At 44.2% G+C, this 21,330-nt stretch overlaps 1 protein-coding gene across 1 annotated transcript; it reads left to right on the top strand.

Annotated features, from left to right (window-relative positions):
- The first annotated feature begins 254 nt into the window (after positions 1-254).
- On the top strand, positions 255-21,096 carry pgls (6-phosphogluconolactonase). Its single transcript, XM_072248221.1, has 5 exons — positions 255-594; positions 2,823-2,930; positions 5,707-5,808; positions 9,130-9,270; positions 15,495-21,096. Exons 1-5 carry the CDS (start codon positions 310-312, stop codon positions 15,627-15,629), a joined length of 771 nt encoding a protein of 256 aa, XP_072104322.1. The 5' UTR covers positions 255-309; the 3' UTR covers positions 15,630-21,096.
- Positions 21,097-21,330: the final 234 nt, after the last annotated feature.

Genomic DNA, 21,330 nt, shown 5'->3' with positions numbered 1-21,330 from the left:
TCATCATGACTTTGCTGTATTAATGAAACAATCAATGAGCAGAAGTAATTGATTGGCGTTTATTTTAACCAATCACGGACAAGAAATCGTGAGGTAACTGACACCAATCAGGTTCGGTTGCCGCGCATGACTAACCAGAGGGATGGGTATTCGCTGAGAAGAATTGATTGACGTCGGAGCCGTACAATCAATTCGCTGCTCGTGGTGATTGACGGCTGCCTCAGGCAATTAGGCGATAGTTGGTGGTGGGTGGTAGCTCGCTCTCTTCCCTGAACCGGCTGCTGCACTCGTCACTTGGCCGCAGCTGTGATGTCCTCGCCTCGGATTCGCGTGTTCTCCTCGGCCCGAGAGCTGGGGCCGGCCCTGGGGCAGTTCGTGCTGGCGTCCGCCAGCCAGGCGGTGCAGAGCCGCGGGCGCTTCGCCGTGTCGGTGTCGGGCGGCGGGCTGGTGCAGCTGCTGTCGGCCGAACTCCCGGCCGCCCTGGACCGGGAGTCGCGGCAGCCGGGTGCCGACTGTAAAAACTGGGTCCTCGGCTTCTGCGACGAGCGGCTGGTCCCTTTCGAGGACCCGGAGAGCACCTGTGGCCTGTACCGGGTAAGGGCTGGGGCTCCAGGCCGTTGGTCAGTCATTCGGGCCGGGAGGTCAAGGGACACAGGAGTCACTTGGCCGTTGTTCAGTATTGGGGGTCGTTTGCATGCATTTGCACTCATTGGGGTGCATTTAAACCTGCTGAACTCTGAGCAGACGGGTCCTGCTAAGAGTGGTAAACACTGCCCGGTACATCACACTATCCATACGACCCGACGTCGTGGGGCGTTGATCAGGAAGGCTTACAGGTGCCTGTCAACCCTTTCCTAATGTTCTCCTATCTGGGAGAAGATGCAGAGCTTGAAGGCCTGGATGACCAGACCTAAGCATAGCTCCTTCCCCTCTGCTTATGATCAGACTTGTGATCCAGTCATCTCTTTCACATCCCCCTTCTACACTCTTGGACTCTTTCAATTCTACGTCTTCTATTATGATCACTTCAGAATTTCTGTCTGCACTGCCTCAGTTTGTGCTACTATACTCTGCACCAATCTGTTGTTTTACACTTGTCACTGTATTTCTGTGTAACTCTCATGCCAGCAAAGAACTTCATTGCATGCTGGTGTGTGTATATGAGAAACTAATCTGAGTGATTGTAAGGAGCCAATTATCCCTGTCTAATAGTACCATTAACTGTTGGATGTGGAGAAGGTCTTTCCTATAGCAGGAGAGGCCAGGACCAGAGGGGACAGCCTCAGAATACAAGGACATCCTTGTAAGACAGAGATGGGGAGAAATTTCTTTAGCCAGGTGGTGAATCTGGGTAATTTATTGCTGTAGATGACTGTGCAAGCCAAGTCATTGGATTATTTAAAGTGGGGTTTGCCAGGGGATGGGGAGTCTATGTCTTTTCTTTCAACAACACCCCTGTTTTTTCTGTAGTTCATGATTATCTGAAGATTAATATCAGAGTTGTACATGTGTACTTTGACAATAAAATGAACTTTTTTTGGAAAAGTGATCCTTTGATAGGTTTTTGATTAGTTAGGGTGTTAAAGGTTACGAGGCAAAGGCAAGAGAATGCGGTTGAGAAGGAAAATAAGTCAGCCGTGATGGAATGGTGGAGCAGACTCAATGGGCCGAATGGTCTACGTCTTAGGGTCTTAACTCCAATGGGCATTAAAGTTTAGTTATTAGATAAGGCCAACTTTTGGGTTGGGGTTAACCATACTTGAGTCAGTGATTCGAATTGGCACTGGTTTGGTTTGGGGATGCTGGAATCGGATTCAGATCAGATTAAATGCATTGCCATATGGACAAGTGTGCGGTGAAACTACTTGCTTGGTGAAGCTCTCAGAATAAAGGGTGTACGTGATAATCATAACTACACAGAGTGCACAACAGCAGGACAGTGTCAAGATAGGAGTGCTGTCTGCAGAATCAAATACTGAAGTGAGAATAATAGAATCAGCAGGAAAGGTACAATTAGAACAAGAACATGGCCATCACTGGAAAGGGGGTGCGAAAGAGCATCATTGATCTAATGTGGCTATTGATAGAAGAGGGATCAAGAATGCTGACAGAGAAATATTCCTGCCCTATATTTCCAACACTTCTGCTTTTCCTTCCTCTGCTGTTGCCTTACTGCTTCTGACTTCTTCCAGTTCTGCCTCTGTGTCACATTCCTGCTCCATCACCCTCGCATCAACTCCAATTCCACCCCTAAGCCTCCCTGCCTTTTCTCTCTTTGGTAGCTATGCTGATATCTTTATATCTGGCTTGCTAATTCAAAATATTGAGCGTTTTATTTCTCCAGTAATAAATCATGAAGCAACAATGTTGCCAGAATGTTAGCATCCAGAAAGGCTGAGTGCAAGAATCCATGGGCATAAAGGGTAAAGTAATTAACATAAACACAAGAGGTTCTACAGATGCTGGGAATCCTGCTGCAGGTTCTTAGCCGGAACGTAGAACAGTCGTTCCTCTCCGCAGACCCTGCTGAGTTCCTCCAGCATTTGGTGTTTGTTCCAGAGTATTGAGCAGTTGAAGTCTGTGGGATGTTCTATCATCAGAGCAGGAGTGAGCCAGACGCTGAAGGAACTCAGCAGATCATCAGGACTCCCCTCCATTGATCCTACTGATCTGCTAAGTTCCTCCAGCACTTTTTGTGTGTTGTTTAAAATCTCCAGCATCCGCAGAATCTGCCTGATGTTTACGGCCGTCAACACTTCGTTCCATTTCTCCTGATCTGGGCTGGTCTCCGTAGCACTTAACCATTGCATTACCTCCTCCAGAAGCATCTGTTCTCCAAGATCTCCATTCCTAATAACCGCGTGGTCGCCATTAACCCAGCGCTGCCCGTGGATGAAGCAGCGGACAAGTACGCGGAGAGACTGAGAGAGGTACGGTATTGAACAGCATTGTAGTGTGTGAGGATCCAAACCCTTCCAGTGCTCTTGTGTAATGGATGGGACAGAAATTGGGGCCTGTCTTCTCATCATATTAGGCTGAAGGAACTTCTGAGGCAATGATAGTTCTTGGGTATAATTGGATCGAGTGTGGGGTGAGGCAAGTACTGTATAGAGCAGAGCATTTGGAAATACTTCAGGCTGGAAAATTGTGGGCATACTATGTTGACGTTGGAAATGTTTGGTGGCACTTGCAAGCTGCCCCACCTCCCCCAGCACGTGTTGGTTGATAACCCCAGCAATGCATTTCTCTGTATGTTTCAGTGCATTTGTGATAAATAAATCCGAATAGACCTTTCTCTGGAATTGCTAAAGAAAAGTGACATTGAGGATCTGGAGAGAGAGGGGTCATTCCTGAAACAGAAGGATTTGACACATTCAAAGTTAAAGCGTTTGCAAATAATACTTAGTAAACTATTTCCTCTGGCAAAAGACTGCTCAGTCTTTAGAGAACACAGAGGTGAGAATTTCTTTTATGAAGGGAGTTGCTGTGATTTAGACTGAAAGGCAGTAGAAGCAAATGCAGTAGAAATGCCCGTAAAAGAATTGTGCCAGTGAAAAGGAAACGTCTGTAGAGCTTTTCAGGAGAGAGATTGAGTGGACCGAATTGGATTGGTGAAGACGATGGGTTGCATTTTTTGTTAGGGGTGTGGAGGAAGATGGTTTTGGGTGGTTAGATAGCCTTCTGGTTCACAGTAATTCTGTAATATGTGAAATCTGGGTACAGAGGGATTATTTACAGACATCCTATATCAATGTTTATCCTGGGATTTTCCTGTCTTATACAGTGGCATGCAAAAGTTTGGGTAACCCTGGTCAAAATTTCTGTTACTGTGAATAGCTAAGCGAGTAAAAGATGACCTGATTTCCAAAAGACGTAAAGTTAAAGATGACACATTTCTTTAACATTTTAAGCAAGATTACTTTTTTTATTTCCATCTTTCACAGTTTCAAAATAACAAAAAAGGAAAAGGGCCCGAAGCAAAAGTTTGGGCACCCTGCATGGTCAGTACTTAGTAACAGCCCCTTTGGCAAGTATCACAGCTTGTAAATGCTTTTTGTAGCCAGCTAAGAGTCTTTAAATTCTTGAGGGATTTTCACCCATTCTTCCTTGCAAAAGGCTTCTCGTTCTGTGAGATTCTTGGGTCGTCTTGCATGCACTGCTCTTTTGAGGTCCATCCACAGATTTTCGATGATGTTTAGGTCAGGGACTGTGAGGGCCATGGCAAAACCTTCAGCTTGCACCTCTTGAGGTAGTCCATTGTGGATTTTGAGGTATGTTTAGGATCATTATCCTGTTGTAGACGCCATCCTCTTTTCATCTTCAACTTTTTTGTAGACAGTGTGATGTTTGTTTCCAGAATTTGATGGTATTTAATTGAATTCGTTCTTTCCTTTACCAGTGAAATGTTCCCCGTGCCACTGGCTGCAACACAAGCCCAAAGCATAATCGATCCACCCCCGTGCTTTAACAGTTGGAGAGGTGTTCTTTACATGAAATTCTGCACCCTTTTTTCTCCAAACACACCTTTGCTTATTGTGGCCAAAAAGTTCTATTTTAACTTCATCAGTCCACAGGACTTGTTTCCAAAATGCATCAGGCTTGCTTAGATGTTCCTTTGCGAACTTCTGATGCTGAATTTCATGGTGAGGATGCAGGAAAGGTTTTCTTCTGATGACTCTTCCATGAAGGTCATATTTGTGCAGGTGTCGCTGCACAGTAGAACAGTGCACCACCACTCCAGGGTCTGCTAAATCTTCCTGAAGGTCTCTTGCAGTCAAAAGGGGGTTTTGATTTGCCTTTCTAGCAATCCTTGAGCAGTTCTCTTGGAAAGTTTTCTTGGTCTTCCAGACCTCAACTTGACCTCCACCATTCCTGTTAACTGCCATTTCTTAATTACATTGCAAACTGAGGAAACGGCTACCTGAAAATGCTTTGCTATCTTCTTATAGCCTTCTCCTGCTTTGTGGGCATCATTGATTTTAATTTTCAGAGTGCTAGGCAGCTGCTTAGAGGAGCCCATGGCTGCTGATTGTTGGGACAAGGTTTGAGGAGTCAGGGTATTTATAAAGCTTTGAAATTTGCATCACCTGGCCTTTCCTAATGATGACTGTGAACAAGCCATAGCCCTAACAAGCTAATTAAGGTCTGAGAACTTGGTAAAAGTTATCTGAGAGCTCAAATCTCTTGGGGTGCCCAAACTTTTGCATGGTGCTCCTTTTTTTAAACTCTAAAATTGTACAAAACAAAAACAATACACTAATCTTCCTTAAAATGTTGAAGAGAATGTTTCATCTTTAACTTTATGACTTTTGGAGATCAGTTCATCTTCTACTCATTTAACTATTCACAGTAACAGAAATTTTGACCGGGGTGCCCAAACATTTGCATGCCACTGTATATAGATCATTATATTTCATCCAGATTGGATTGTTACTCATCCAGAGAAACCAGTTCATCCTAATACAGTGTTGTAAATATGGAATGTATACATTGCTGGGATATACGTACACTGCTATGAATAAGATCAAAATCCACATTGTAAAGCTTAAAACTGCATTGGTATCTCATTTTGGGCAAATTTACAGGCATTCTGGAACATTGCTTGACTAGTGAAGTCCTTGCAAGCTCCTGCGTGATTGCTAATACCATTTTCATTTCGGTCAGTGTTCCTTGTTCTGACCTTCTGATTGTACTTTCCTCCTCCAGATGTTTCCAAGTGATAATATACCAGTCTTTGACTTGCTGATCCTGGGAATTGGTCCGGATGGGCACACCTGCTCTCTCTTCCCAGATCATCCCCTGCTGCAGGTAACCTGAACAAATTGTGTTCTGAGTTGCTTACAAATTGATGGATTCGTTTGGAGACTGTCACTGGTTTAAATTCAACCTGGAAACGTTGTAGGTGTTGGGTTAGCTGGTTTTCAGATAAGCCTCCTTTCATCAATGTTTGTAATTGATTTAATTGGATAGTCATAGTCATACTTTATTGATCCCGGGGGAAATTGGTTTTTGTTACAGTTGCACCATAAATAATAGTAATAAAACCATAGATAGTTAAATAGTAATATGTAAATTATACCAGTAAATTATGAAATAAGTCCAGGACCAGCCTATTGGCTCAGGGTGTCTGACCCTCCAAGGGAGGAGTTGTAAAGTTTGATGGCCACAAGCAAGAATGACTTCCTATGACGCTCTGTGTTGCATCTGGGTGGAATGAGTCTCTGGCTGAATGTACTCCTGTGCCCACCCAGTACATTATGTAGTGGATGGGAGACATTGTCCAAGATGGCATGCAACTTAGACAGCATCCTCTTTTCAGACACCACCGTGAGAGAGTCCAGTTCCATCCCCACAACATCACTGGCCTTACGAATGAGCTTGTTAATTCTGTTGGTGTCTGCTACCCTCAGCCTGCTGCCCCAGCACACAACAGCAAACATGATAGCACTGGCCACCACAGACTCATAGAATATCCTCAGCATCGTCTGGCAGATGTTAAAGGACCTCAGTCTCCTCAGGAAATAGAGATGGCTCTGGCCCTTCTTGTAGACAGCCTCAGTGTTCTTTGACCAGTCCAGTTTATTGTCAATTCGTATCCCCAGGTATTTGTAATCCTCCACCATGTCCACACTGACCCCCTGGATGGAAACAGGGGTCACCGGTACCTTAGCTCTCCTCAGGTCTACCACCAGCTCCTTAGTCTTTTTCACATTAAGCTGCAGATAATTCTGCTCACACCATGTGACAAAGTTTCCTACCGTAGCCCTGTACTCAGCCTCATCTCCCTTGCTGATGCATCCAACTATGGCAGAGTCATCCGAAAACTTCTGAAGATGACAAGACTCTGTGCAGTAGTTGAAGTCTGAGGTGTAAATGGTGAAGAGAAAGGGAGACAAGACAGTCCCCTGTGGAGCCCCAGTGCTGCTGATCACTCTGTCAGACGCACAGTGTTGCAAGCACACGTACTGTGGTCTGCCAGTCAGGTAATCAAGAATCCATGATACCAGGGAAGCATCCACCTGCATCGCTGTCAGCTTCTCCCCCAGCAGGGCAGGGCGGATGGTGTTGAACGCTCTGGAGAAGTCAAAAAACATGACCCTCACAGTACTCGATTAATGTGACTGGGTTTAAAATCCGAGGCTCCAATCCAATAAAGGACCATAGAGTAGCTTTTTCAGTGGTGAAATTGCGAAGCTGTTCCCCACCGAAGGGAGGTGTGAAAGAGAGGTATATGTAAGGGGAAGAGGATAAAACTGTGAGAGAAGATGGGTTAGGGATGTGAGCAGAGGCTGTTTATGGTCTGTTTAGACTGAAGAGCCTGTATTCATGCTTCCCCCCATTTCTGCCCCTCTGAAATATTTCCAGTTCAAGACTTGCGCCTATATTCAGAATAGGATTTATGATGTGAAATTTGTTATTTTACAGTAAAGTGCAAAGACATAAAATTGCTAGAAATTACAAAATAAATAATGTAAAACAAAAAGAACAAAGTAGTGTTGTGGATTGCTCCAAAATCTGATGGGGCAGGGGAAGAAGCTGCTCCTGAAATTTTGAGTGTGTCTTCAGGCTCTTGTTTCTCACAGGAAGAACTGCTTACGGGCAGCAGAGGGGATTAAACCCCAATTGGTGAAAGCTGGCTGTGTAAAGCAATCCACTAACCTCTGCTTCAGATGTGCAGTCGTTGTTGTAATGTAGCACAGGGTCATTTGATTGCAGTGATGGGTTGTCCTGAGAGGACAGTGGGACGGGCTTGTGGTTATTTAAAATTGAGAAGCTTGAGGGGTAAGTGCTCACAGTGCTCATCCGTGCACAGAAACTGCCATAGTTAACAATGACTAAGTTGTCTTGTTTTTGCTACAGTACTGTGCAAAAGTCATAGGCACATATATATAGCTAGGGTGCCTAAGACTTTTACACTGTACCACAAGCTGTTTTTTAAAAAAAAAAAAAAAAATTCCTGTGGATTAATTCTGATTTGAAGCAAATGGTGGAATGACATCCATTTCCATCCTCTTTATTTGTCCTTGAAACAGCAATATCTGTGAGTCCTCAGTTTTTGTTAGTATTAGTAAACATTTAGTAGACCCTCCTCTCTCCCCCCTCCCCCCACCAAGCCTTTTGCACAGTACAGTGTGTAGAATGAAGGATCAGTACGACTGCAGAGAAAATTACCTGCTGACTGGAAGTTTTCCACTGGCTGAGTTAGCAGTCTGAGACCTGGTTTGGTGTTTAATCCAGCAGATGGTGTCTTGGGTGCAGTTTTCCCTGTACGCACAACAAATGTGCTAACATTCCTGAAGTGGGACTGGTCTTTGGGAATTGAGGAGGGAGTACCTCCTTCTGTTATATCTGTTTGCTTCTCCAAGATGGTGAGCTGCTGGCTTGATTCGTGTCATTTAGCCTTGCCCCGTCTGTGTTCTGTGCCAGACATTGAAAGAGGAGCATAGGGGTGGGTGGTGCTGAAGGTCTTGCACTTGGGCAAATATTCAGCCAGAAGATAATGCTAGATTCTCTGGAGTGTGAACTGAACACACAATTGCTGATCCATGTTAAGACACTGCTGTCACTTGAGGGAGATAACACTTAAGAGCCAGATATCTAGAGAAGAGTCTGATGCTGTCTGCAGCTGGTAATTCCACAGGTCAATAACCCTGCTCTTTGGCAACTGCCTGTCTCACTCAGGACCATTCCTGCATCACATGAGAAGTGTATTGTTGTCTGTGGTTGGGGAATGTAACTGCTGTCAATGTACAAAGTGGATCAAGGTCAGCTTTATTCACCATATACATTGACGTGTGTTAGGAATTTGCTTTGGTGTGTTGCTCAGAGCTGGACATGCAACAAAAACATCAACAATCAACAATTAAGAAGAATTCAGGGTTGTATATAAAAAAAAATAAAGTTAGAGGTTCAAGGACAGATATGGAATAAAATGTGCATAAATATCTGCAACACACACACAATGCTGGTGTTTTGATGTATAGTATATGTAACAAGTAAAGCTTACCTTTAATATCTTTATCATTGCTGCTAATCACTATTGAAATGCTTCCAGTTAATGCTTGTGGTTAAATCCTGTGAGTTTTAATGTCTCCATTAATGCATTGTTTTACTTCTTTTCTGGAACAGGAGCAAAGCAAGATCATTGCTCCAATTAGTGACTCTCCTAAGCCACCTCCGAAACGTATAACTATGACGCTGCCCTTACTTAACGCTGCCCGGTGTGCTGTCTTTGTTGTGACTGGTGAGAGTAAGGCACCAGCCTTAAAGGTAAGAAGCTGGGAAAATAGGCATTGAGTCATAGGACTGTGACACATCGGAGCAGATATAGGTCTTTCGCCCCATAGAATCTGCTCTGCTATTTGATCATGGCTGATATCTTTTCCCTCTCAAACCCATTCTCCTGCCTTCTCCCTTTGTTGTCCTTACTAATAAAGAATCTATGATTCTGTGCTTTAAATAAACCCAGTGACTTGGCCTTTGTTGCCATCTGTTCAATGTTCCACAGTTTCACCACCCTTTGTCTAAAAAAAAAAAAAAAATAAAAAATCCTCCTCATCTTTGTTCTAATGGGGCATCTTGTATTTTGAGGCTATGCGTTCTGGTCCTAGACACTTTCCACTATAGGTAAATCCTCTCCATCCCCATTATATCCAGGCCTTTCAATATTCAGCAAACTTTAATAAGTTCCCCCCATTGTTCTAAACTGCAGTGTGTACAGGCCCAGAGCCATCAAATGTTACATTAAATGTGATATTTTCTAGATCAGCCTTTCTCAACCTTTTTTACCTGAAGGAATCCTTGAAGTAATATTTGGGTCTTAAGGAACCCCTACATAAAAAATACTATCTACAGCTCTTGCTACATTAGTAAGTTGTAGGTATAATAATCCAAAAATAATTGTCAATGTTCTTTTGAGTAGAGAATGAATTTTTAGCCAACCTTTCTTTGGGGGTGGGGGGGGGGAAACAGGTAGTTAAGCTTAGCTTACCTTTCTTGAAATTAATCTTTCTTTCCCTAAAAGAACTTACAAGGCAAACATAACAAATTTCTGTTAAATGGCTTAAGCCAAAATGGGATTTAATTTTTCTAAAGGTAGGCTCAGTAGATTTAATTTAAATAAAGGTTGAAAATTAATTTTAATTAATGCTATTTACGAGATGAAAATTTATTTGTAATTGTTGTGACAACGTCAGGATTTTCTTTTTTTTTAACAAGAGAAACAAAACCTCTCATGGAGCCAAACATTGATGGGGCAGTACAAATGCCAACACAGTTCCTCCAAGACAGACCTTTTGTTACCAGATAAGAAGACAAAACATTTAAATATATCTTGGCCTTTGTTTCAGGCAGCTCTTTGCAACAGAAAAAAATTCTTGAATTTCACCCATCATCTACAACATGACATTTATTGGTGAAATTTGTTGACTCGTCAACCTGGATAGAGAAGCAGTTTTTCAGTTCATCACACAAAACCTCTTCAGCATCGTCTGACATGTCATCAAAATGAAAACATCGTACTATTTGAGAGTGAAACCTTTTCAATTTCTTGTACTGCTTCTTGTCCTAGCATTTTACCCATGATAATTTTACATCCTGGCATTATTAGGTTCTCCCCAACTGTGTGACTTTTCCTTTCCTGGGTAATAAGTTCTGCTACTAAATGATTTGCTTCCTGATCTTTTTTACTGACTGTGACTTTATTAACAGACTTTTGTTTTGTTTCGAGATTCCAATGGCCGTTTAAAATAATCAGCATTTTTACGTGTCACATGGCTGTAATTTGTAGTTAAGTGTCTTTTCAGTTTTGCTGGAGCCTTTGTAAGACGTTTGCCATAGACCAGGCACAAGGGAATAGGACAACTTAGATCACCTGTTCATGTAAAAACCCAGTGATAAGTAGCTTTCATTGTAAAGACAGACTTTTTTTGTCTGTTTTTGCATAATAAGAACAACATAATAAATGTGCGAAAACTTCACCATACAATTCACTTCTAATCTACACAATCCACCTTTTGCAAAGTTTACAACAACAGCAAAATGGCAGGCCAGCAGTTGAATTGCAGCACATAAAAATTCCTCCTTTAGAATGAAAATTACCCTCCAATTTTCTACTACAACAGAGAGTTTGTTTGCTCCCATTAGTCATTGGACAGTGCGGAAGGAAAAATTGGGGGAGATAATTTGGGCGGGAGGGGCTGATGTCAGCCCAACTTGGTTGAGTCCACTCAATGCTCAGAAAAGCACTTTGTGCTCATTATCAGCCTACTGTCCTCCCCTCCGTGCAATACAGCACTCACCAATCATCAGCCTACTGTCCTCCCCTCCGTGCAATACAGCACTCACCAATTATCAGCCTACTGTCCTCCCCTCCGTGCAATACAGCACTCACCAATTATCAGCCTACTGTCCTCCCCTCTGTGCAATACAGCACTCACCAATTATCAGCCTACTGTCCTCCCCCCCCCCCCCCCGGGCAATACAGCACTCACCAATTATCAGCCTACTGTCCTCCCCTCCGTGCAATACAGCACTCACCAATTATCAGCCTACTGTCCTCCCCTCCGTGCAATACAGCACTCACCAATTATCAGCCTACTGTCCTCCCCTCCGGGCAATACAGCACTCACCAATCATCAGCCTACTGTCCTCCCCTCCGTGCAATACAGCACTCACCAATTATCAGCCTACTGTCCTCCCCTCCGTGCAATACAGCACTCACCAATTATCAGCCTACTGTCCTCCCCTCCGTGAAATACAGCACTCACCAATCATCAGCCTACCGTCCCCCCCCCCCGGGCAATACAGCACTCACCAATCATCAGCCTACCGTCCCCCCCCCCCGGGCAATACAGCACTCACCAATCATCAGCCTACTGTCCTCCCCTCCGTGCAATACAGCACTCACCAATTATCAGCCTACTGTCCTCCCCTCCGTGCAATACAGCACTCACCAATTATCAGCCTACTGTCCTCCCCTCCGTGCAATACAGCACTCACCAATTATCAGCCTACCGTCCCCCCCCCCCCCCCCCGGGCAATACAGCACTCACCAATCATCAGCCTACTGTCCTCCCCTCCGTGCAATACAGCACTCACCAATTATCAGCCTACTGTCCTCCCCTCCGTGCAATACAGCACTCACCAATTATCAGCCTACTGTCCTCCCCTCCGTGCAATACAGCACTCACCAATCATCAGCCTACTGTCCCCCCCCCCCCGGGCAATACAGCACTCACCAATCATCAGCCTACCGTCCCCCCCCCCCCGGGCAATACAGCACTCACCAATCATCAGCCTACTGTCCTCCCCTCCGTGCAATACAGCACTCACCAATTATCAGCCTACTGTCCTCCCCTCCGTGCAATACAGCACTCACCAATTATCAGCCTACTGTCCTCCCCTCCGTGCAATACAGCACTCACCAATTATCAGCCTACCGTCCCCCCCCCCCCCCCGGGCAATACAGCACTCACCAATCATCAGCCTACTGTCCTCCCCTCCGTGAAATACAGCACTCACCAATCATCAGCCTACCGTCCCCCCCCCCCGGGCAATACAGCACTCACCAATCATCAGCCTACCGTCCCCCCCCCCCCGGGCAATACAGCACTCACCAATCATCAGCCTACTGTCCTCCCCTCCGTGCAATACAGCACTCACCAATCATCAGCCTACCGTCCCCCCCCCCCGGGCAATACAGCACTCACCAATCATCAGCCTACTGTCCTCCCCTCCGTGCAATACAGCACTCACCAATTATCAGCCTACTGTCCTCCCCTCCGTGCAATACAGCACTCACCAATTATCAGCCTACTGTCCTCCCCTCTGTGCAATACAGCACTCACCAATTATCAGCCTACTGTCCTCCCCTCCGTGCAATACAGCACTCACCAATTATCAGCCTACCGTCTCCCCCCCCCCCCCCCGGGCAATACAGCACTCACCAATCATCAGCCTACTGTCCTCCCCTCCGTGCAATACAGCACTCACCAATTATCAGCCTACTGTCCTCCCCTCCGTGAAATACAGCACTCACCAATCATCAGCCTACCGCCCCCCCCCCCCCCGGGCAATACAGCACTCACCAATCATCAGCCTACCGTCCCCCCCCCCCCGGGCAATACAGCACTCACCAATCATCAGCCTACTGTCCTCCCCTCCGTGCAATACAGCACTCACCAATTATCAGCCTACTGTCCTCCCCTCCGTGCAATACAGCACTCACCAATTATCAGCCTACTGTCCTCCCCTCCGTGCAATACAGCACTCACCAATCATCAGCCTACCGTCCCCCCCCCCCGGGCAATACAGCACTCACCAATCATCAGCCTACTGTCCTCCCCTCCGTGCAATACAGCACTCACCAATTATCAGCCTACTGTCCTCCCCTCCGTGCAATACAGCACTCACCAATTATCAGCCTACTGTCCTCCCCTCTGTGCAATACAGCACTCACCAATTATCAGCCTACTGTCCTCCCCTCTGTGTAATACAGCACTCACCAATCATCAGCCTACTGTCCTCCCCTCCGTGCAATACAGCACTCACCAATTATCAGCCTACTGTCCTCCCCTCCGTGCAATACAGCACTCACCAATTATCAGCCTACTGTCCTCCCCTCTGTGCAATACAGCACTCACCAATTATCAGCCTACTGTCCTCCCCTCCGTGCAATACAGCACTCACCAATCATCAGCCTACCGTCCACCCCCGGGCAATACAGCACTCACCAATTATCAGCCTACTGTCCTCCCCTCCGTGCAATACAGCACTCACCAATTATCAGCCTACTGTCCTCCCCTCCGTGCAATACAGCACTCACCAATTATCAGCCTACTGTCCTCCCCTCCGTGCAATACAGCACTCACCAATTATCAGCCTACTGTCCTCCCATCCGTGCAATACAGCACTCACCAATTATCAGCCTACTGTCCTCCCCTCCGTGCAATACAGCACTCACCAATTATCAGCCTACTGTCCTCCCCTCCGTGCAATACAGCACTCACCAATTATCAGCCTACTGTCCTCCCCTCCGTGTAATACAGCACTCACCAATTATCAGCCTACTGTCCTCCCCTCCGTGCAATACAGCACTCACCAATTATCAGCCTACTGTCCTCCCCTCCGTGCAATACAGCACTCACCAATTATCAGCCTACTGTCCTCCCCTCCGTGCAATACAGCACTCACCAATTATCAGCCTACTGTCCTCCCCTCCGTGCAATACAGCACTCACCAATTATCAGCCTAACATCTTCCCCTCTGTGCAATACGGTGCTCACCAATTATCAATGGTCTCTCCTGTCTTGTGTCAAAAATTGTGAATAGGTCAAATAAACATGGCCCTACTGTGCACTACAATACTGGGCTGGGAGATCTTTAACGAGATTGCTAACAGGGCTGCTCGGTCACTGCCCACCAGCGCAAGTGCTAGCATTGCGCATAGTTCAAAAACTTTTTAAAATCACAATCTCTCGCGGAACCCCTAGCTACCTCTCGCGGAACCCCTAGCTACCTCTCGCGGAACCCCTAGCTACCTCTCGCGGAACCCCGGTTGAGAAACCCTGTTCTGGCTTGTGGCTAGTTGTACCCAAACCCTTTCATACCAGTCTTAATTCTAAAACCCTAAATAGCCATACATAATCAATCAATCCCAATTTTTAACTGAGATCATACAGGCTTCATCACAGCTTTCAGGAGAAGTGCTCTTATTACATCCTGGACTTGTCCATTGTGGTTTTTTTTCCCCCCTCCTTCTAACAGACTGTTGATTCCTTTAGTCATCTTAAGTGGCTCTCTCAGGTCACCCCTTACGGATGAGGGCAGCGCTGTAGCATAGTGGTTAGTGCAATGCTTTACAATGCCAGCAACCTGTCATCACTTCCTGCCGCTGTCTGTAAAGGGTTTGTGTTTTTCTTCTTTACTGCTTGGGTTCCTCTAGCTGGTCCGGTTTCTTCTCACATTCCAAAGGCTTACAGGTTAAGGTTAGTAAATGTGGGGGTACTCTGTTGGCACCAGAAGCGGGTGTACCACTTGTGAACTCTCTCTTTCACATCCTTAGATTATGTTGGTCATTGACCCAGATGACACATTTCACTGCATGTTTCAATTGATTCTTCAATTTACATGTGACAAATAAGGGTGATCTTTTAAAAAAGCAGCATTTTCTTTGCAAACTTTCCTTACAACATAATCCTCCAAAGGCCCAATATTGTTCAGGTTAATATGCATAGCTCCCCTAAGAGACCAATCCTGAGGTGCAGCATCTGGCACCCAGTGTAACAATCTTGTTTAGTTCGTGATATACCCAGCCTCCTTTGTATTTGGCTGTACTGATAGAGATTGTATCTATCGACAACTGAAAAGCTTCCTGGGTGTTGGAATTGAAGTTCCAAGTCTTTGAGAAATCAGAAGCAGAATGCCTGCTTACATTAATATTTGTTGCAATGTACATTTGGATTTGTAAGTCATCTGCTGTTGCCTTTACCCAGGATATTCTGGAAAGCCACAAGGAAAATCCATTACCTGCTGCCCGAATCCAGCCAGCCAACGGGGAGGTGCACTGGTTTATCGATGAGGCTGCCGCAAGCAAACTGACTATTGAGGTGGACCGGACGCATCAATAGACGCATGCCCATACTCTTTCATTACACAAGGACGTGGGCGAATGGGTCAGGATATGTCAGGCTAATTTTTATTTAATCGATCCCAAACAATCTGCAAAAGTGGAGTAACCTTTGGGAATCGTAGATTGGTTTTGATTTGTCAAAAACAGACTTGGTATCAAAGAAGATGCTGTCTGTATTTGGCCTGAGAACTGTTGATCATTGCTTTGGCATAGCTGAACCAACAAATTCAAAAAGTAAAGCTGGGGAAATAAACACTGAATTGGTTGTAAACAGAATTGTTTAAATTTGAAACTTTATTGTCCACATTCCAGGTTTTTTTATATTTGTTTTCTTTTGGCAGTCAACCTTGTCTCTTTGCCTGAAGTATTTCCTTCAGTAGTTTAAGGATTCCATTTTGTATTTTGGGTCCAAACAGACTGTCAGATGTATTGCCATTCTACCATCTACCAGTAATGGAGTAGCATTTACGTCTAATCCATACTAATATTTGAGGGTATTAGTTTTACTAGTGTTTAGGGGAATGGAACTGATCTAATAGATTTAGAAATAGAAAATGTTTACACAGGTGGTCTGATAGCATTTGTGGAGGGAGAAATAGACCAGAAATCTTGTTCTCCCTTCACAGACTCTACTTGACTTGCTAAGATTTTGCTTTTGACATTTCCAGATGCTGCAGTAGTTTTGCTTTTGGTGGTCTCGCAGTAAATCATGAATTTGTGCCAGTTTCCATGTCTGACCTAAACTGCTGTGTATTTTAACAGGATATTTGTAAGTGTGCATTAAACTAGTTGGTTGTACATAACCAAACTATGACCTGCACTTGCTGACTGGTCCTTTCATTGATAAATTATCTGGCTACATTTGTACTAACCTCTGGCTAAAGTAGCGCATTGCCAGGAATAGACAATAGGTGCAGGAGTAGGCCATTCGGCCCTTCGAGCCAGCGCCGCCATTCACTGTGATCATGGCTGATCATCCACTATCAGTATCCAGTTCCTGCCTTATCCCCATAACCTTTAATTCCACTATCTTTAAGAGCTCTATCCATCTCTTTCTTGACAGCATCCAGAGACTTGGCCTCCACAGCCTTCTGGGGCAGAGCATTCCATATATCCACCACTCTCTGGGTGAAAAAATTTTCCTCAACTCCGTTCTAAATGGCCTACCTCTAATTCTTAAACTGTGGCCTCTGGTTCTGGACTCCCCCATCAGCGGGAACATGCTTCCTGCCTGCAGCGTCTCCAATCCCTTAATAATCTTATGTTTCAATAAGATCCCCTCTCAGCCTTCTAAATTCCAGAGTATACAAACCCAGTCGCTCCAATCTTTTGACATATGACAGTCCTGCCATCCCGGGAATTAACCTTGTGAACCTACGCTGCACTCCCTCAATAGCAAGAATGTCCTTCCTCAAATTTGGAGACCAAAACTGCACACAGTACTCCAGGTGTGGTCTCACCAGGGCCCTGTACAGCTGCAGAAGGACCTCTTTGCTCTTATACTCAATTCCCCTTGTTATGAAGGCCAGCATGCCATTAGCTTTTTTCACTACCTTCTGTACTTGCATACTTGCTTTCAGTGACTGATGTACAAGAACACCTAGATCTCGTTGTGCTTCCCCTTTTCCTAACTTGACTCCCTTTAGATAATCTCCCTTCCTGTTCTTATCATCAAAGTGGATAACCTCACATTTATCCACATTAAACTGCATCTGCCATGCATCCACCCACTCACCCAGCCTGTCCAAGTCACCCTGCATTCTCATAACATCCTCCTCACATTTCACACTGCCACCCAGCTTTGTGTCATCTGCAAATTTGCTAATGTTACTTTTAATTCCCTCATCTAAATCATTATATATTGTAAACAGCTGCAGTCCCAGCACTGAACCCTGCGGTACCCCACTGGTCACCGCCTGCCATTTCGAAATACTCTTTGTTTTCTGTCAGCCAGCCAATTTTCAATCCATGTCAGTACTCTGCCCCCAATACCATGTGCCCTAATTTTGCCCACTAATCTCCTATGTGGGACTTTATCAAAGGCGTTCTGAAAGTCCAGGTACACTACATCCACTGGCTCTCCCTTGTCCATTTTCATCGTTACATCCTCAAAAAAATTCCAGAAGATTAGTCAAGCACCACTTCCCCTTCGTAAATCCATGCTGACTCGGACCGATCCTGTTACTGCTATTCAGATGTGTCGTAATTTCATCTTTTATAATTGACTCCAGCATCTTTCCCACCACCGACGTCAGGCTAACCGGTCTATAATTCCCTGTTTTCTCTCTTCCTCCCTTCTTGAAGAGAGGGACAACATTAGCCACCCTCCAATCCACAGGAACTGATCCTGAATCTATACAACATTGGAAAATGATTACCAATGCATCCACGATTTCTAAAGCCACCTCCTTAAGTACCCTGGGATGCAGACTATCAGGTCCCGGGCACTTATCAGCCTTCAGACCCAACACCATTTCCTGCCTAATATAAATTTCCTTCAATTCATCCATTACCCTAGGTTCTTTGGCCACTACTACATCTGGGAGATTGTTTGTGTCTTCCCTAGTGAAGACAGATCAGAAGTACCTGTTCAACTTGTCTGCCATTTCCTTGTTCCCCCTAATAAATTCACCTGCTTCTGTCTTCAAGGGCCGAATTTTGGTCTTAACTATTTTTTTCCTTTTCACATACCTAAAGAAGCTTTTACTATCCTCCTTTATATTCTTGGCTAGTTTACCTTTGTACCTCTTTTTTTCTCAGCATATTGCCTTTTTAGTTACCTTCTGTTGCTCTTTAAAAGTTTCCCAATCTTCTGGCTTCCCACTCGTTTTTGCTATGTTATACTTCTCTTTATTTTTATGCTGTCTATTACTTCCTTTGTCAGCCACGGCCTCCCCTTCCTCCCTTTAGGATCTTTCTTCCTCTTTGGAACGAACTGATCCTGCACCTTCTGCATTATTCCCAGAAACACTTGCCATTGCTGTTCCACTGTCATCCCTGCTAGGGCATTGTTCCATTGAACTTTGGCCAGCTCCTCCCTCATAGCACCATATTTCCCTTTGTTCAACTGTAATACTGACACTTCCGAGTTTCCCTTCTCCCTCTCAAACTGTAGATTAAAACTTATCATATTATGGTCACTACCTCCTAATGGCTCCTTTACCAGTTCATTGCACAACTCTAAATCTAGAATTGCGTTCTCTCTGGTAGGCTCCAGTACAAGCTGTTCTAAGAATCTGCTAGTTAAACTTGAACCTAGCTTAAAGTCTGTGCTGAATTTAAAAACAGCATTTTAGCCTTCTGTTTCAGTGGCCCCAGATTCCATTGCAGTTATGAGGAGCACTGTTCTTGACCAAGCTTGAGCAGCAATGTTTGTTCATGATGACATTTAAACCTGTGGGCACTGCACTGATTCAGTTGTCCAAAAGAGGGAGCGGTTGGGATTCAATCAGGTTTAATATCACTGATATATGTCGTCAGATTTGTTTTTTTTGCAACAGCAGTATAATGCAATACAAGAAAAGTTGTACCTTACAGTAAGAAACGTATACTAAAAATTAAATGCACAGTCTAAAAGAGTGTGTTCAGGGGTTGGTTCATTGTTCATTCAGAAATCTGAGGGGTAGAAGCTGCTCCTAAAATATTGATTGTGTATCTTCAGGCTCCTGTACCACCTCTTTGGTAGAAATAAGAGGGAGCATATATTGGGTGATGGAGAACCTTAATGATGGATGCCGCTTTTCTGAGGCATCGTCTTTTGAAGAAGGGAAAGCAAAGAAGGTGAAATTAGCATTATATAATTGTCTATCAAATAATTTAGAATCAGGTTTAATATCGCCTGTATATGGCATGAAATTTGTTAACTTTGTGGCAGCAGTACCATGCAATACATGATAATTATAGGAAAAAAACCTGAATTACAGTAAGTAATATGTATATTAAATAGTTAAAATAAGTTGTGTAAAAAGAAATTTAAAAAAAGTAGTGAGATAGTGTTCATGAGTTCATTGTCCATATAGAAACTGGCAGAGGGGAAGAAGCTGTTTCTGAATCGCTGAGTGTATGCCTTCAGGCTTCTGTACCTCCTACCTGATGGTAACAGTGAGAAAAGGGCATGTTCTACATGGTGGGGGTCCTTAATGATGGACTCTGCCTTTCTGAGGCACTGCTGCTTGAAGATGTTTTGGATACTGCAGAGGCTAGTGCCCCTGTTAGAGCCGACCAATTTTATAACTCTCTGCAGCTTACTTTGATCCTGTGCAGTAGCACCCCCCCCCCCAATACCAGACGGTGGTGCAGCCAGACAAGGTGGTCTCCATGGTACACCTGTGGAAGTTTTCAAGTGTTTTAGGTGACAAACCAAATCTCCTCAAACTCCTAATGAAAAATAGCTGCTGTCTTGACTTCTTTATAGCTGCATCGATATGTTGGGAGCAGGTTGGACCATCAGAGATGGTGACACTCAAGGTCTTGAAATTGCTCACTGTCTCCACTTCTGATCCCTCTGAGGATTGGTTTGTGTTCCCTCATTTTACCCTTTCTGAAGTCCACAATCAGCTCTTTGGTTTTACTGTTGTTGAGTGCCTTTTTAAAGTGTCTTCTCATTGCTTCCTAAAATTTATCCCCTCAGACAAGCTTTCTTTAATTCTAGCATTTCCTGGTGCTGTTGCATTTGTAAATTTAGGCTTAATCCTTGATAGGCATAGAGGTCCTTGTGAAGCAAATCATGAGTCCAATATTTAGTGCAATCCATGTTGAACATTTAATCTGTGACATTGACCTTCAAAGTGGACAATATTGGATGCTCTGTTCTAATATCACCAAAGATAAAAAATTTGTTACATGCATTTCTTGTAGCTAAAATTGACATAGTACAAATGAACTTATGAAAGACACACGATAGCCAGTACAACATATTTATGAATACTCCGATAATACATTCACTCTGCTTTTCCACTTTGCAAATACTTTTATGAAAACAAATCCAAAATCTCTCTTTCTCTCATGTTTGTGTTAATTTGGTAGGAAGTGGCACATGAACGTTTTCTTGTAACACATACAAAAGCTGAAGGAACTCGACATGTCAGACAACACCTATGAGAGGAATAAACAGTTGACGTTTCAGAACAAGACCCTTCATAAGCTGCAGGTCAGGCAGCATGTATGGAAAGGAATAAACAGTGGACGTTTCAGGCTGAGACCCTTCATCCGAAGTCCTGAAGAAGGATCTTGGCCAGAAACATCAGCTGTTTATCCCTCTTTGTTGATACTGCCTGACCTGGTGACTTGTTCCAGAATTTTGTGTGTGTTGCTTTGGATTTACAGCATCTGCAGAATCTCCTATGTTAATGTTCCACATGATGCACAAAATAGGAAACGGTTGCCCTCTGAAATCCTGTGTTTTGTAAAATGTCTTTTGTTTGTACATGATTTATGCTCATTGTCAAATAAAAATGTTTCCTGTGGGCATATTCCTGAAAGAAGAGTTTATTTTCAAAATGCATATACTAATTTTCCTGGAATGATCCACAATGATTTTGAATAAATAGAGAAACTTAGTTCTCAGCTTGGATCACTGCAGTGATAAACAGTAGTTCAACAGGCACGATGAGAGTGGAGGTGTGGTTTAAAATGTTGATTATTGATCTCTTAAATAAGGCATTTAAAAGGGCAGCACAGTAGCAGAGTGATTAGTGCAA

This window comes from Mobula birostris, chromosome 32, assembly GCF_030028105.1.
Source record: "Mobula birostris isolate sMobBir1 chromosome 32, sMobBir1.hap1, whole genome shotgun sequence".
Classification (NCBI taxonomy): Eukaryota; Metazoa; Chordata; class Chondrichthyes; order Myliobatiformes; family Myliobatidae; genus Mobula; species Mobula birostris.
This window is presented reverse-complemented; position numbering and strand designations above follow the sequence as displayed.